The sequence below is a fragment of the Cryptomeria japonica genome, chromosome 3 (genome assembly GCF_030272615.1).
Source record: "Cryptomeria japonica chromosome 3, Sugi_1.0, whole genome shotgun sequence".
Taxonomy (NCBI): Eukaryota; Viridiplantae; Streptophyta; class Pinopsida; order Cupressales; family Cupressaceae; genus Cryptomeria; species Cryptomeria japonica.
This window is the reverse complement of record NC_081407.1, coordinates 556,099,126-556,116,772: the sequence shown is the minus strand read 5'-3', so window position 1 is coordinate 556,116,772 and position 17,647 is coordinate 556,099,126. Positions and strand designations below refer to the sequence as shown.

The following is a 17,647-nucleotide window of genomic DNA, read 5'->3' as shown; positions in this document are numbered from 1 at the left end:
GAGAGATGGAGCCTAACTTCGTGGAACTGATAGCAGTAATGGAATTCACATACATTCATGAATGAAAAATATTATCGGTGATTAGTTTTATGAATGCATGTGTTTGCATTATCTTGATTTCTTGCAAAAATGAAAGTAGATTGCATGTTGAGTATGAAATCTTGTTGGTATTATTTTTGGGTATGATGATAAACTTTTATTGATGCATCAAGATGATTCTTGTTTTAAGGGGGGAAGTATGTCACAAAACTTAACATCTTAATTATTATTTAATTAATTTTGTATTATTTAAAATTATTTCTAATGCTAAATGTAAAATTTGTGATATAATACTATCACTTTAAAATAAAAAAGATGTTAAAATCATGAAATTGTTAATTTTGTATTATTTAAAATTATTTCTAATGCTAAATGTAAATTTTGTGATATAATACTATAACTTTAAAATAAAAAAGATGTTAAAATCATGAAATTGTTAACTCTAGATAAATTTTAAAGATAGCAAAAGTAAAGGAGTTACAAATTAATCTTAATAATGCATTTAAAAAATCCGATATGCATGTGAGGAAACTAAAAAACAAACTATTAATGTGAGTAGTGGAAAGTCACTTTGACCTCTAGTCACCTTCACGCAAGAGGGGGTTTTTGATTAGGAGACTTAGGGAAAAATAAAAGACATGTGCCCTATTTGTGTAGGGAATAGAGGATAATAAAGGGTTGAGCAAATAAAATGAGAGATAAAAAGCAAATTTTATGTTCAAGTTTGCAAAATCTCAAGATTTTAGGAAGAGAAACAAATTCTTTGCTAGGAGAGTGCATTTTGTTTTAGATAGAGGCTAATTATAACCAAACAAAGTGGAAGTTAATAAACAAGTCTCAAATAAACTATTCTTTAGAAGCATGTGCATGTCGAACAAAATACATAGCCATGTAGATATTAAGAGGATCAAATGAAATAGGAGGGGGTATATTGAGGAAGGCAAGAGGAGAAGGCACGTGGTGAATTGAGGAAGGCGAGAGGGTGGAGAATGAGAAGATAAATGAATGAACTAAACCCAACAACAAAGCACATAGAGGTTATATACAAAGGAGAGATATAGAGACAAGGAAAGCCTCACAGATATGTGATTTTAGATATACAATATCTTAAAAAAAAAGAGAGTCAATTTTTCTTGGGTCTGCTTTAGATGTCATAGGATGTTCTATATCTTTTAGCTAGTTGCACAACAATATAAGCCTATTGCTTTTTGCATGCACGTGCATTGACTTATTCTTCAATCTTTAGACAAACCAAACTTTGTACTTTAGAATCTCCTTGGCTTTCATGTCAAATGTAAGAAGTTGTCTAATATAGTGGTTTTGATAATAATCAATGACTTAAATTACACAACTATTACTTTTTCCCAAACATACCAAAGCACATCGACTTCTTCTTCAGTCTTTAGCTAGATTGAACTTTGTACTTAGAATCTCCTTAGGTTTCATGTCAGACGTAAGAAGTTGTCTAATATAGTGGTTCTGACAATAACCAATGACTTAAATTACATAACTATGGAAAATTAAGTTGTATAGCCTTTTAGCTCGTTGTTCACTTCTTGACATGTAAGGAATTCTCTAAATGCCAGTCCAAGTTTTCTTAATGACATGGTGATACCATGCCAAAATCAATTATTTGTGCCTTTATATGACATATGCATGGAGATCAATTTAGGAGGATCATTCAACTAATATAGTGTGCCTAACAAAAGAGACTATCAACTCATAAATTAAATGAGTCTTGTGCTAAGATTACTTACTCCCTCATCACATTACAAAAGTTTCCTTTCCTTGAGGTGTTTATGTTTATGTTTTTATGTTTCACTACCTTGTTGCATATATACAACCATCTTGTGTCTATGACTTCATTTCTTACATTCACTTTTCACTTACATGTTTGTCAAGTTGTTGCAAACAACAACTTTTGATAGATTTCGTTATGAATGTTCATATTTAGATTTATTTATTGCACTAGTATATAGGTCTCTTCATAGTTTCCTTGTTTACTTTTGTTGATGTTAAAGCGGTTCACTATGTCACCACATATTTATTTCATTTCCACATACTCAAATTTACTAATTGAGAGGGTTTGTATAAATTGAAGAACCCTTAAATGCACAAACTTTTAGAGAAGTGTGTTGCGCCATTCGATAATGCAATAGAGGAGACCCTGCAACATCTTTTCCTATTGCCCAAATTGTAGAGTTTACTTACATTCCTTGTTTTCATTATTTAGTGGAATATAGTATGAGAAATAGTAGGTTTCATCTTATCTCGAATGCAAATATCTTTGAAAATAAAGTCAATGAGTCTTATGTGCAAATGACAATATTGCCCTTTCATTTTATTTAGAGAATCATTAAATCACATGATTAATTAGATTTCTCTTTAATTTTGCATTAATAAAATTTGGTTATTAAATGCATTTGATGGTCATATTAAGAATCTTTATTTGCATATTAATAATACTAAATTTTGGATTCTTGAACGAAAACATCATATTAGGGTAGAAAACAAGAAATATTATGAGATCATTTAGAGCTTTAAAGGAAAAAAGTTTTTATATCTTTAGCAAACTAATAATTACAATTCTTTTATACCAGAAATATGAATTCCAATAGATATTCCATCATGTTTGAATAAATATATTTAATAGTTATATTTGTGAAACCTATTTAAGAGATATTTACCATAAAAGATTTATTCAATGTATGACTATCCTAGCCTAAACTCGCCTACATGGCTTAAGTTATCCAAATGTGGTAGATGATAAACCTTTTGTTTTGAAGTTTAATTAGAAGATAGAAGTAGTGTACTGGGTAGTGTTTAGATTGACATTCATAATGTATATATGTGTGTATTGAGTAAAAAGGCTATTGGGAACTTTATTGTATAGAAAATTAAACTATTTCTATAATGATTCATTTTGTTAGATTATTCAATTAAAATGAATTTGTCTAGATGGGATTGATTAATAAGGAGGTTATTGGGTATTTACTTATGTATGTATATATAAATAAATTTTGAATAAACATATTTGTTGTAGGAATCCATAATTGTATCTTGTATCTTCATGCACTAGCAAATCCCTTCCATGTGTGTCACCTCTAATAGGAGTGAATAAGGATTGATGTGTCATTGTTGATAGTAGAGTTAAGTTTTCAAGAATTAGATAATATTGTTAAGAAAGGGCAACAATGAGAATATTAGATTTAAAAGAATGGTTGTATAATCAACCTTATTAAGATATAGGCCGAGCTATTTATTTGGTGACATAGGGACACTAAAGCCTATTTAATTCATACAAATATTGCTATTTACCAATCACTTGAAAAGTCAAATGTATATTTAACCTTTGGAACTAGCTTGAGTAAGCATATGATGGCCATGGAAGGTAATGGTTAGATAAATAGTCTTTATGATTTTTGATATATGTTAATTAGCATGAATAACAAGTGGATCTTAGTATAGGTTTTCATTATAATATCATATTTCTTCTTATACAATATTACTTTGGATTATGGCTGACTTTTTGTAAATGATGGGTGTTATAAATATCATTTGATAAACTCTTGAATGTCCTTGAGGAAGTTTAGACATGCAATTTATCACATGGGGACATCTATAGTTGACTCATGATGTTGTTGATGTGTGTATCTTTTATGAATATCTATGACTAAATTGGAAAGTTAAGTGGATACAATTTAGTTTGATGCCTTTGTATGATAAAGTATGTTCTTACGTGCTCTTGAAACTTTTGTATGCTTATGTATGCATGACTGCGTTTATTCCATGTTTGAGACACATTCAAGTTATATTTGCCTCTTAGAATAAATGTGATTGAGATGAAAGTGATACCTTAAAATGTTTTTGATAGTCAAGCAAAGATTGTTGCTTTTGTCTTCATATGTAAATTATGTGCAGATTGTGTGCCCATGATATGGTTACATTTGTGTTAGAATGCAGTTATATCATGCTACACAAATTTCATTACTCCTACCAGATTTGCATTGTTAGTCTTTCTCGTGTTTGGTTGGGTATCTTTTGTCTTATGAAAGATTTTAGGGAAATGTGAATATGTTGTGGTAGGGTGGATAAGCGCTTTAGCAATGCTCTTGCTCGTGATGTGCTTGAGGGAGAAGAATGTTGAGAATTCTTTTCATGGTGGCCTTCATTATTTGTTCTTTATGTATTTGTTGTAGTTGACCTTGTGGTCTATTGTGAAAGAATAAGTTTCCTTATGATCTACCTTATTATTGGCTTATGTACTAAATATTAATGTCAACATGTAATTTCAAGTCTTTGATCCTGTATATTTGAACATGTGGCAACACATAATTCTTAATCGTATGTATTATTATGACTTAAGTTGAGTTGATATTATTATGTACTTACTTGAACATAATATGAGCCTATTGATAATGGAGTCTTACTACATATTACAAAGTTTATTGGAACCTCCCCTTTCCCTCTCTCTCTGTCTCTCTCTCTCCTCACCACACCCCCTCTCTCTCTTTCTATCCATATCTCTCCTTCTCTCCCTATTGCAAACATAACATGAGCCTATTGGTAATGTAGTCGTGCCATCTTCCTAATTTAGAAGTTTTTGTTTCAATCATGCTTGAACCCCTCCAAGTGATTACATAGTTGATTTGAAGCTATCACTTCTCCATTTAGACCTTTGTTGCACAAATAACATCACTTGCTAAATGACCTACCGATTAACTTCATGTATTGCACAAACGTATGCTAAAAATAGACCACAATTTTTCCTTGTTTACTTTCAGCACCTCTTTGACATACCCATTGCACACTAAGATGCAATTGATAGTAAATACTTTTCATTGATTCCTATATTCTCCTCAATAATGTTGAATGAATGAATGTCATTAAATATAATATAACATATAAAACAACACAAACAATTTATTAGATTGACTCACAACAATTGACAAAAGAAATTGATAAGATCCAAAATTTAAAAGTTAAATGTTTAAATCTTATACTAATAACTTAATCAAATTCATAATGCAAATTTGATTAAAATCCATGAAAAAAAATCTAAAGATCAAAATTAATTATAAAAAAATCATAATACTCTTATTAAATAATTTGATAAAAAATAATACCACTTGCACACTAATTATTCCATTTTTATCATTAGCTTCCTATAAACCTGGGTCTTAAAACACATTTTAAAATTTTAGAAGCCAGGCGGTATCCTTTTTAATTTTTTTTAATTTTGATAGATTTTCTGTACAGCAATTGACAACCAACCATAGTTCGATAGCACGCACGCAGTCTCGTATGCAGTGAGGATCAAAAAAGATAAAACCCCTGAAAGTAGCTAAAAACAGAATAGCAACACATTCTTCAACGTAAGCTTCCAATTTGTCGACCCTGAAACCATTTCAAGGACAAATTCATTCGATTGCCTACAGATATGAAGACACAAGTGAAGACTCTGTAAGACTGTATTTGAAGAGGGGTAAGAGTAGTAATTGAGGATGAATGCAGGCGTGTGTTCATACCCTCACACACATGGCCCTTCCATATGCAGAAGATGCATTCTTCAATCTCACACTTCGAACTTGAGGAAAGCGCAGGTTGTGAGAGTGAGTTCGAGTCTCCACCAAGTGCCTCAGTTTGTGGCCCCTGCAGCAGTGCAGGGCTTCATCAACAGGGCAGAGGCCTTGCTTTACACGCTCGCCGATGCAGCTGTAGCCACCCAAGCCGCTACCTCCACCGACACCTCCACTGCTACCGCCACCGAAAGCGTTCAAAAGCAGAGCGGGGACTGGTTTTCAGGGATTACGAATGTACTCGAAGGTTTCTTAAAGGTACCTTTAGTCCATTTTACATGCTTCTTTTCTTAATCTCTGCTTTAAGATTTGCTTCCTAGGGAATTTGCTTTTTTCAATCGCGGGACAAAAGCTTAAACTGCGGCTTATTACGAAGAGCTTTGGCAAATTGTTAGTCTCGTAAAGGTGCTTTCAGTATTCGCCAGTTGAAATAGTTTCGCTTTATAAATTGAAGTTTATCGCAGGAAGGGGTTTGCCAAAGCTTCTTTTGATTGCGAGAGCTAAAAGTTTTTTAAATATATTTAATTATTTATTTTTCGTTTGGCTATTTGAGTGAACTACTTTACTTGACATCGGGAATCCAAATCTCGTTTGTTTCATGAAGCGTGACTTATACTGGATAGTTTTTTGAGAAGAGTCTTTTATTTTGTTCTTTTTAATTGATCAGAGCGCATAACACACAACACACAAACATCTCTGATCAATCAATTCTAATAAATTTCCACAATCCATGATAGTATGGAAACCAGTTTCTGGATTTGATTGCGTGCAAGATTTTTAAACATCAAATCTTGCACACAATCAAATCCAGAAACAGGTTTCCATACTATATCTGAGCAATGTGTTGGAAGTGGATTCACTCTGAGAGGGGGGGTGAATCAGAGTGGAATTTTTTTTAACAAGTTTAACAAGGGTGCACAAAAGACCTTGGCTTAAAAGAAACTGAGACATGTCTATTGAAAGGTGTATAAGACAGTTGTGAAGATATGCAGTTTTTAACATTAACAAAATGTGTAAAAAGCATTGTAGCATTGTTCCATTGGATTGTGAACAACCTAGATTAAGCTTTTTGAACAAAACCAACTACTTAATTTTGCATGAAAGACCACAACAAAGTAATGACTATGAACAAGATAAAAAGACTCAAAGTATCAGAGCATCACATTAGCATGAACAAAAATGAAGGACAAGTACAGATATCACATAACACATATGTTTCCTGAGTGGAAAAACCCTCATGGGGTATAAAAAACCACTCGAACCTGTTTCCTTTATTCAATCTCAATTCTTCAACACTTTACAATGGTGGAGTATCATTCTACACCTCAAATCAACTGTCTACAATGGTGGAGACCAGCTCAACACCTCTTTTCATGTCTAAACAACAAATCACTGTAACTATCAAGGTTGTGTAATTGCAATAAACTTCAGCAACTACACAATCTAATGATAGAATACACTTAAAAATCTTGCAATATAACCCATTTCAGAATTCAACTGAAATACACGTATTCTCATAAAACAGTATATCCAGATATGATTCTCAAGAACTTTTGATTGCAATACATTTTTGCAGTTCTAGCAACATTACTGTATACAACTAAAAGAATGTTTTCAATGTAACCAACTGCAAAATAAAGCCTCTGTTGTGGAAACCAGAGAGACATTAAAATTTTTAAAGTCTGCTCTGTTTTTACTTTTTTAACCCAACAAAACAATGGCATCAAGCCATGAATATATAGAGCAAATAAACAATGAAACCCTTAACACCAAGCTGCAAAACCCGAGTTCAGAAGCAAAAACTCGAGTTAGGGTTTCCACCAAAACATAGCAAGTTACAGTTACAAAATAAAAAAAAATCCTTTGCCACTGTGATTTCTATTTTCTTCCTTTTTAAAACCAAGATTCTGCAAAATAAAATCTTTTCAAACAACTGAACTGAAGTAATCCTTCGTTCATCTTTTTTACTCTGAATCTTCATTCTTTTTACATACAAAACAAGGTAGAAATAATTTGCTCGTTCACCAAATTTTACCTTTGAAAGCACAAAACAAAGTATAGATTTTACCTCTGTTCTGGCGGTTCGAAACTGCAAACTAAATCGCATAAAACCTTTATTACCTCCGCTCTTAGCTCGTAACCAGTCCACTAAACACCAGCTTTCAACGCTGTTGAATCTGTGAATGCAGCGGCTAGGGTTTCAGAAACCCTTCGAAAGAAAAAAATAGTTTTGCAATGTGTTTCATCTCTTTTGTCCTATGATCTACGGATATCAAGAAACTTTTTCAAAGATAATATTAGTTTGAATTCCGCTATGCCATGTCAACAAAAGAAATATCTACTGCCCGCGTGTCAAAGAGCTCAAAATTAATGCCATGTCAATATCAAACTGCCCACATGTCAAAGAACTCAAAATAATGCCATGTCAATATCAAACTGCCCGTGTGTCAAAGGACTCAAAATAATGCCATGTCAATATCAAGTGGACCCACAACAGGCTACTCACATTCATGTGAGTTTTTTAATTCAAACCATATAACCTCTCACCCTTTCCCGAAAGATAATAATAGCTAATAAACATTAGCTCCTCGACATAGTGTAGATTATGTCGACTTAAGTTAATTCACTGCACTGTATAATATGGAAAGTTGTCATGATTAAGCATATCAAATATAAACCTGTGAGTATCATTTTGCTCATGCCAAAAGTCATAAGCAAAAGTATATATACCAAACAACCAAACCTCATGCACCTGCAAGTGAAAGAAGAATCACCATGAGCCTGTGATCTGCACATGTATCAGAGCATCAGTAACCCACAAATGTAAATCTGAAATCTGAAACCATTTTCATGATGCTGTCCAGGAACCAGACACAAAAGACCAAAGGATTAACTTCTGAACAATTGACATCAAGGACAACATCACAAGGGACAACACAATGTTAGTACTGGTGAGAAAGAAGACACTAACACATCCAACTGGAGTTTTTCACTCAAATGCCTGTTAGTGATTAACTGTGTTTTTTTGTTCTTCCAGCTCTGGTATCCTTACCAATCTTGTACTTTCGACTCGCTAAATTTTACAATGGAAAATAGTCTGTACTTCCCCCTTTGAATGTGCTTTCTAGGGTATTGGGGTTTTGATGTTGTAGACTATGTAGAAATATTTAACTTCAAAAAACAATCTCAGCTGCCCGAAACTGATCCAAGGCTTGTTGCAATTTGACTGACCCTTTGGCCTGTGGAGATGTTCCCAATTCCAATTTATGTGTCTTTTATGATGGCGTTTGAACCATTAGCAATGTGCATGACTGATGAATCTCTAAAAAGCCCACGTACACAGGCATTTATTTATAAATACATCTCTTATGCCAAAATGAAAAACTTTAATCCACTTTTCTGTCACCTTGTTGATGCTTTCATGTTTTCTGTTTCTTGTTTTAGGTAACAATCAGAGAACTGAAATTGAATACTCACTCCTAGGAATTGATTTCAAGGATATTGATGTTACTTTAAATTGGATATTTAGAGAGACCTATGGAATATTTACGAGAAGCTGAGTTGTTCTTATCTGTATCTAGTTCTACCATCAATCTAGGATTTTTCTTTCGTGATAATTTGTCAACTTAATTTCACATTTTGATGTTTTATGCTGGTACATACCTGGGGAGTTGCAATTACGCACTGCTCATCATCTCCTGTTTGTCTCGAGCATTTGGTTACTGTCTGAGTTCTGTGAGCTCAGGTTATAGAATTCCTGCAAATAGGTGTAATTTCCTGGTCACCAGCCTAGACTGGCTTTTGGCAATTGTTGTGCGGTTTCTGCTTGAGAATGTTTCTGCAGCCAAGGTTTGAATGAGTATCCTATATGTTTAAATGAATGTTATGGGCTTTAACCTCAACAGCTTTAAATTAATGCTTCTACATAGCCAAATTTTATGCGACCTTCTAATATATGCTGTTGCAGCAAAACCTGAATTGAAGTTCTAGCCCCTGTAATTAGCTCTTTTTGTGCCTGGGGTTTCAGAAGATTACTCAAAAGCTAAGAGTTCGAGGCTTACTATAACAAGGAGTTTGTGGATTACATGCAGCCAAGAACTTAACATACACACTTGGGTTTTTGAGGCTTTCTTGGTTTCTGGTACTCTGGATAATCCATAATCAGGGGTTTCTGGAATAACATTTACTAGTCAGGAATAAATTGAAACAAAATGAAGAAATTCCTGTTCAATGAGGGAGTGAAAATGTCTATTAGGAACACAAACAACACGATGTCTGAAAAAATGTTGATTCCCGTAGCTTATTGAGTTGTCTTTAATTGGCTGGTAACAAAGAATATATAAAATATAAACACATCATCCACAAACGACTGTCATTGCCTGATCAATCATGCTACTCATATAAAAAATATCAATATAAAGATGACAGTATGTTTATTATCATAAATTTTTTCCATCAATGGAGTAGACTCTGAAAAATCATTGATGTCATCAGAAAATCTTGAGAAAAAAATTGTATAGCTGCATCAATTATAAATCCCTATCTGGAAAAATATTGTATTGAGTCCTTAGTAGATAATGGTGCAAACTGATACTTCATCATATTAGCATTTAATTCACACCTTTTAGTGTGACAAAAAATGGTATAATGTGTACAGTAGAATCATTTTTTAAATTTGAGGGGAAGCTCCCTTTTCAAAAGAGTGAAGGAAAGGATAAGTTTCCTCTTACACAACTAAATTTTAAACCTAGAACCTAAGGGATTGTAAGCATTCAGACCAATTTAACGAAGGTAAAGGTTGCAGATCAATGTTATTCTTTATGAACTGAGAAGAAACTTTTTTAGTCTTATATCTGAAATGCTATCTACTTCGTCCAAAAGTATTTCATGAAATTGATGGATGGCTAGGTGAGTGCTTTCCTTTTGACCTCAAATCCATTTGCTAGTTGGCTCAATAATCTTCAATTTTGAGAAGATGCATGTTTGATTCCCAATCCTTCCTGCATGATACTCTTCAAGTCATATGTGCGTTTCTTACAGAAGTGTTTAAAGTTAAACCTAGCTATCTCATTACTGAGGAATGTAGAGTCTATAACACTCTTGCATTTTTATATGTCATTGTCGCAACAATCAATGCAATTTATAAACTTGTTAAAGGTACTCCATAAAAATGACTTTGTTGCTCAGATACCTTGGCAACATGCAATGATAAGATGTGAGGCTCAAACACTGAGATATATGTGAAGGTTGGGAATTGAATGAACCAATTTTCCCAATCAAAAATTATAGTCTTGACATGCTATGAGATATGCACATGATGGTCATCCACCTTGCACACTGAATGCATAAGAAAAACACCACTCACTCTTCTATAATGTTTGAGAGACTTGTTGTATTCCAATTGTGGTAGATGCTTATTGATGTGAGTATGTTGGTGAGGCTCAATAGTGTTAACTCCTGTGAATGTCTTGCTTTATGCCATAAGTTATAAACATACGAGGTCGTCTTGAATTCATGAGTTTGCTTGAACTTTGTCAATTTCTTGTGCAAGCACTTGTTGATTAATATAGCCCAATTAAATGGTTCTAAATTCTAATCTTATATAGTACTTATGACAGAGAATACTCAAGGTCTGAAACTCTGTGCTTCTTATCTTGTGACCAATTAAGCAAGGTGATCATAATTGAGTATTTTTCTTTGAATTTACCTCTCTTGGATCGATCTTTGGTGTCTTCTTCTCTTTCAGTGTCAATATGCATTTTGCACTCCAGCATGCTGCTTACCCAAACCTTTTCACATTCCTCAACATCTTGCACTTCTTCAACACATGATAGAGAGATTGTAATGCTTACCTCTTTTGGGTAGGCTTGCAAAGAACTTGCCCATCCACTAATCAAATTTCGCTCATTTTGGGATCATAGCGTTTGATGCTTTGAAGGATGAACTGAAGGATTTGGATTGAAATGAGAAAGGAGCCTGTTTGAATGTTTGAATAAGACCACTGTCCAAAAGTTTCTGAGATATCTTGTTCTCATTTTTAATCTTTTCATCCAAATTCAATCTGTCTATGTTGACATGGCATAGATCAGTCTTGTAGATATTTGGAAATTCGTTGACAAGCGTGGATGGTACATCCATAGATAGTGAAGAATATTGAATTTTTTTAAAAGATCGGGTTTGTTGATTTATCCCCATTGATTTAGTACACAATTGTAATAAGATCTATATGCTGATGCTGATGATATGCTCTCCAAATCTTTCTAGATCAGCCAAATGTTTTGAATAAAGACCTCTTCAAATTTCACCTTTGCATTGCTGATTTCTGATGGCTAATTTCACTTGAATACTTTGGAAAACCGTTGTAGAAGACAAAACCCTAGCTGCTTAACCAGCCAATCACTTGTTGGAAATTGCTGATCTGGATGCAAAATCACAGTGAAATAGAAGAAAAGACAGGTGCTGATATGACCATTATGTCAAAATTTGATGAAAATCTGCTAAATTTCGATGAGAAATATGCAAAGTTTCTGCTGATAAACACCTTTTGCCTAAATATTTGATAGAAATTTCAAAATGAAGAAATAAAAATAATGATGATTTGGTACATAATAAGGATTCCCTACAATAAATTGCACTTGCTCACGTCTTCAACTCTGATTGCAATCAATGAAATTTAAGTCTGATTGCTGCTCAAAATGAATGAATTCACTGATATTTTTGGGTGGTGCTCACTATTGCCTAACTCAAAACAAATGAATCATCAATAATAAAAAGTTAACCTAAAACATGCAAACTCTGTTACAACTGAATATCATTTGCGACTAGTTGTAGCTATATCATCTAAAAATAATAGTTGAAAGCCTCATCTGCAACAGGCATTGAAATTTCTCATCATCAAATTATCAGTTTTGGCACAACATATTGGAGTTGATAGTGAATGCAATAGCTCCCTAAAATTCACTTGCAACGAAAATTCCTATCACAAATTGAGAGAAAAAGCAATAGATCTGCTATGCAACCCGAGAAAATGTATTGATTCTGAATGAATGATTACAGTGAATGAATTAAAAAGAAAACCCTAGATCAATCCTAGGTGAGGAATTAGATTAGATCAGGACAAGAGTCCTCATCCTTTGCTATGAGACAAAAATAAGCGCAATTTAATAATAAAAAACATTTCTCAAGTTTAGCTCAAGTGCATAAAGTAAAAGGGGCTTAATAATTAATCAATGATTAGTTTTTTATTAGGTGATTTTCCTATTTACTCTAACACCTCCCCCTAAGTACAACTTAGGGAGAAGCTAAAGATGTAATGATGAATGCAATGATGGATGCATGAATGGGCCTCGTCTGCAAGGCTTGATGGGGTACCTGTTGACGGGTGTTTTATGACCACACCAACACAGAATAAAGTTTCCAGCGGTCACTCTATCCTCTCTTGATCAAAATCTCAGTATGCTAAGATTGTAGGAAGATTACATTGATTCCAAGGTTCCAATTGTGTATGAGCAATTTTACGACGGATATCGACTCGTATGGTTGAGGTTGCTGGTAATCCAAGGGGACTTACGCACATTTGAAGAAGACTTAAGCAAATTTGTGACTTCAAGGAGACTTTTTGCAAATGATTTGTCAATGAATAGCTCTTTTTTGGGACTTTTCAATAAGATAATGCGGAAAGTAAAATAGGAAAGGGGTTGAGGAATTCTAATCTAAATCTAAGAACTCAACAAATAGCAAAGACTCAGGTGAGATCAACCACACTTTACTTCGCCACTATTAGACAACTACATAAAGAGGTTGCAATCTTCAAAGGTTGTGCTTGTAAGATTTTAAACCATCAATGAACACCATCAAAGAACAAGTTCATCCAACAATCTAAATCAAGAACGCACATATAAGGCTTAGTCCAACTTTGCGTTGCGGATAGAAATCATCTATCAGCAAAAGGTATGAGCAAGTGATCTCACCATAAAGCAATGCAATCTACTTCATTCATCTAAGTACTTAAAGCAAAGCTGTTCTAAGTGAGGAAGATGAAACCATGCAAGTTTTAAAATAACTCAAGTGAACACCAAAAGCCAATGTTTCACTATTATTATCTCAAAAACTTATAGCAACAATCTCATACAATTCTCCCTCTATTACAAATGAAGGGGTGACCCCCTTTTATAGACCTCCAAGAGAAAAATAAACGGCCTAGATTACAATCCAATCAATGGCTAAGATTTAACATGCAAAACCCTAATTAGGGTTTGACCAAAGATTCCTAAATATGACACCAAGTAGTAGTGGGGATAACCATTAATGATGAATCTCGGCAACTACTTATTAATTGCACTTTGCTCCCAAAAAAGGCATCCATGAAGCAATAAATGTCCATCACTTCTCAAATCGCCCATCATGCATTAAATGAGCCACTACTCCTTGAATATGGCAGCCGCCATGCATTGAATAGGCCACCACTTGGTTAAAACGTCCATCAACAATTAATGTGCCATCATGCCCTCATGCAATCAATAGATTCTTGTCCAAAATTGGATGACCATTATCTTGTTCATTGATGGCGAATGCGACAAACTTGGCTACGACAACTTCCAGCTTTCCTACGGAGACACTTGGCATAGTATCCAATTTGAATTCCAGCAATGAAATGTCCTCTTCACACTTGGAGAAAAACTTCTCCCAACTTGACACTGCTTCTTGAGTCTTGCGCATTGTGCTGGAGAACAAGGAAACATTCTCCAAATGTTCCTTCGAGAAAGATTCCACAAAGAAGAATTCGTGCAACCTATCCTTTAGATGGTCAACTTTTAGCTCTTCATTAGTCAACCTTCTTGCAAACAATGCTTCAACTGCATTGAGGATTTCTTTATGAACCTTTCTGACTGATTCCTTCAATGGCGCCGACTCCTTAATGAACCTTCCAAAGAATTCCTTCCCAGTGCAGATTGCATAAAACCATTAAGGGAAGTCATATATTTCATTTTCATGGACAACCTTCCCATCAATCAAAGTCTGCTTGGGAATTCCCATTAGTTCTTTTAGGCATGGACTTGTTAAGTCCTAATAGATATGTGCATCTTCCCATGAATTGTTCGTAGTCTCAAGCCTGTTCAGGATAGCAAGAATTATCCAGTGGAAGTGAGCCAAGTCTTCAATAAAATTACCAGCTGAAGTGATGACATCTTCTATCCATTCCTTAGAACATTGAGCCCTTCTCCTTATTTCTTCGATTCCATCAATGGATTCCTTGGGAAGAGAAGAGGGAGGAACAATGGATTGATCTTCTTCTCTGAACGGACACCTCAAGCGCTGCAGATATTCGCACAAGGTTTTGTTTGTGCTCTTTAACTTCTTATTCTTCTTTTCCATTCTTTTCATCTACTCCTTCAGTGCTAAGGAAGATTCATGAAAGTCTTCCACCACTTGTGCTTTGGAGGCACGCCCTAAGTTGACTTCTATGATTTCATATCCATCAGGTGAAATCTCATTCCTATCTCTATCAACTTTGGGCACAACTAGGTGTAATGTCCTAGATCCTGACTCATCCCTTGTGATCTTGGAGAACTTGTCGCCTTCTTCTTTGCTGGCCTGCCTATCTTGTTTAGAAGTTCTTCCAATTTCTGCACAGGATCTATCTCTTCTTTTGGCTCCTTCCTTATTCTTTCCTTCAGCCAATTTGGAGCGGCTGTTGACTGATCTTGAACTTTTAGTTGTGCCCGTTCCTTTGAAACCTCCTCAAAAGTTCTCTAGTCGCCAAGATTTGTTTCCATGGAACAATCTTGATCCTGCTGTTCTGGATCAGGAGGAAGTTCCTGCCTTTGACTCCTCTGCTGAACAGGTCTATGAGAGGCACTAATGTTGAGAATATCTTGCGCTTGCATAGTGTCAAGATCATCTTCCTGCGGTTGGTTTCTTGTAACTCCTTCCAGGAACATTTCAACTTCATGCACACTAGAAGAGCTGACAGGTGACTGTTCTTCTATCATTGGCCTCTTCTGCTGTGGCTCTTACGATTGAATTTCCTTTTTCTTCTTCACTTGTGAATTCCCAGGAATGTTTTTCTCTTTCCTACACTTTGATCTTTCTTGTGGAATTTCCTCTTCCCTGGCCTGGGCTCCTAATGATCCTTTTGTTGCTTCGCTATGGGAGTCCAGGTCTCCCATCAACTGGTAAGTTAGGCGAGAATTCTTTGCCTTTAAATTTGTGATGTGCCTCTCAACCCAGTGCCTAGTGAATTTAAGGATTGGCCTACTTAGAACATTTAAATCATCAACCCCCTGACTCTGACCAATCTGGAGCTTGAATAGGCCCATCCTTATCTTTTTCATATTCTGGTTGAACCATATTTTTATCTTCTTCAACCTGATCCGACACTTCAATAACTTCACAAAGTCTTATCAGATTGAGAGGCAACCTGGAAAACATCCTCTTCTTGACTTCAAAGTCATCTCTGGCATTGGCCCAGTAATCTTCCAGCTGAATCTTGTGTTTGTGTTTTACTCCAGCAACCATCTTGATTTTATTGTATGGATCAAAGAATGTCCTTTAGTATGAAATGCTAAGTGATAGAATAACAATTCATTTACTGACTTTTCAGCCGTCGTTAGTGTTGGACACATTTCTTTGTAATCCCCCATGAAAATTGGGAATTCAAGTGACAACTTCTTCCTCTTCTTCTAGATTTTGTCATAGGCGGTCAATTGTCTGGTAACCTCTAGCAACACCATCTTGTCCGTTGGATATCTTGGCAGCTTATATGGTTGGTTAGAGAATCCTTGCACCCGAATTTAAGTGAATTTTAGAAATTGGATACAACAGGCTCCGTACTTCTTTACTAACTTTCTAGCCTCTTGCGACAACCTCATATGAAATCCTCCTTGCAATGGTTTGGTGATGTGCATTGTGAATGTGTCACTTGCTTCCTTGAAAGAAGTAGTATTATATAAGTGCAACTATGGATAGCACTCATGGACCTTTAGTTGTCCTGGTCCGCATCCCATGGGTCCTTTTCTCAACAATCCATTGAATTTGCCCATTCTAGTCAGCAAGTAGACAACATATGAACTCATATAGAAAGATTGAGATTGCTTTAAATTATTTAGCTGCTGGTCCAAGTTGTGGCTGATTGTCTTTGCCCAATCTATCATTCTTTCGCCTTCTATTACTTTGCCAACGAAGTAAAACATCCAAGGTTCAAACATGAAGGCCTGCAAACATCCCATGATTTTGCTCATCAACACAAGGTTGTCATACTCTTGTTTAAAATCCATGCTGGTGATCTGCTTAGGTAACTTGGAAATATGTGGCTTTGGCCTCTGCATCCATACTTTGTTGACTATTCTAGCACATCTCTCGAAGTCAGCATCATATATCATCATTGCTCTTTCCTTGCTCTTGTACGTAATGGACTATTATGTTGGAATTCCAAATGTTTCTCCAATTGCTTCAGTTGTAAGGTTGGCCAAGAGTTTGCCATCTAGTGCCAAATTGCCCTTCTTTCAACATTGTAATGTTTTGAGCACTCCATAATCAGCTCCGGGCACTGGATGGCTGGAGGGAAATCGACAATTGCAACGATCCTACTCTTGACAATCTTTGTGCCAATGGCTGACGGAGCACATCTAGCTGTTCCATATACTCTTTTTGAACTCTCCCAACTTGAATTTTCCCAGGTTGGTGTTGTTGACTTCTTCCCACTTTGAAATAATCTTTGATTTTGGAAGAAATCCTCTTTGTTCATTTTTGATTTGCGCTTGCCGGGAAGGTGTTTGTGGCCTTGTTGGATTCCGCCATTTCTGTAAAATAAAATAATAAACATTTGACTCATAATAAAGAAATTCAATAAATCCGTTGAGGAAGGAATTCCATGCTGCGATTCCAGACTTAGATTAAAACAAAACCTCTGAAGAACGAGAACTTTTGGAAAACAATAAAACTTTGCTTTTGACTTTTCTTCACTTCTCTCTAGCTTCCAATTTCTCTAAAAGGCGTTGTGAGAAATGAATTCCAAATTGTCGTTTAAA

At 35.0% G+C, this 17,647-nt stretch overlaps 1 protein-coding gene across 3 annotated transcripts in view; it reads left to right on the top strand.

Moving 5' to 3' along the window:
- The first annotated feature begins 5,287 nt into the window (after positions 1-5,287).
- Positions 5,288-17,647, top strand: part of LOC131029898 (inner membrane protein PPF-1, chloroplastic) — a 216,747-nt gene continuing 204,387 nt past the window's right edge. Inside the window, exon 1 of one of the 3 annotated variants that reach the window (XM_057960564.2) lies at positions 5,288-5,876. In XM_057960564.2, the coding sequence (XP_057816547.1) occupies positions 5,544-5,876 (333 nt within the window). In that variant the 5' untranslated portion in view covers positions 5,288-5,543. The remainder of the gene's footprint in view (positions 5,877-17,647) is intronic. The other 2 variants (XM_057960563.2, XM_057960562.2) reach the window with 2 other exon arrangements.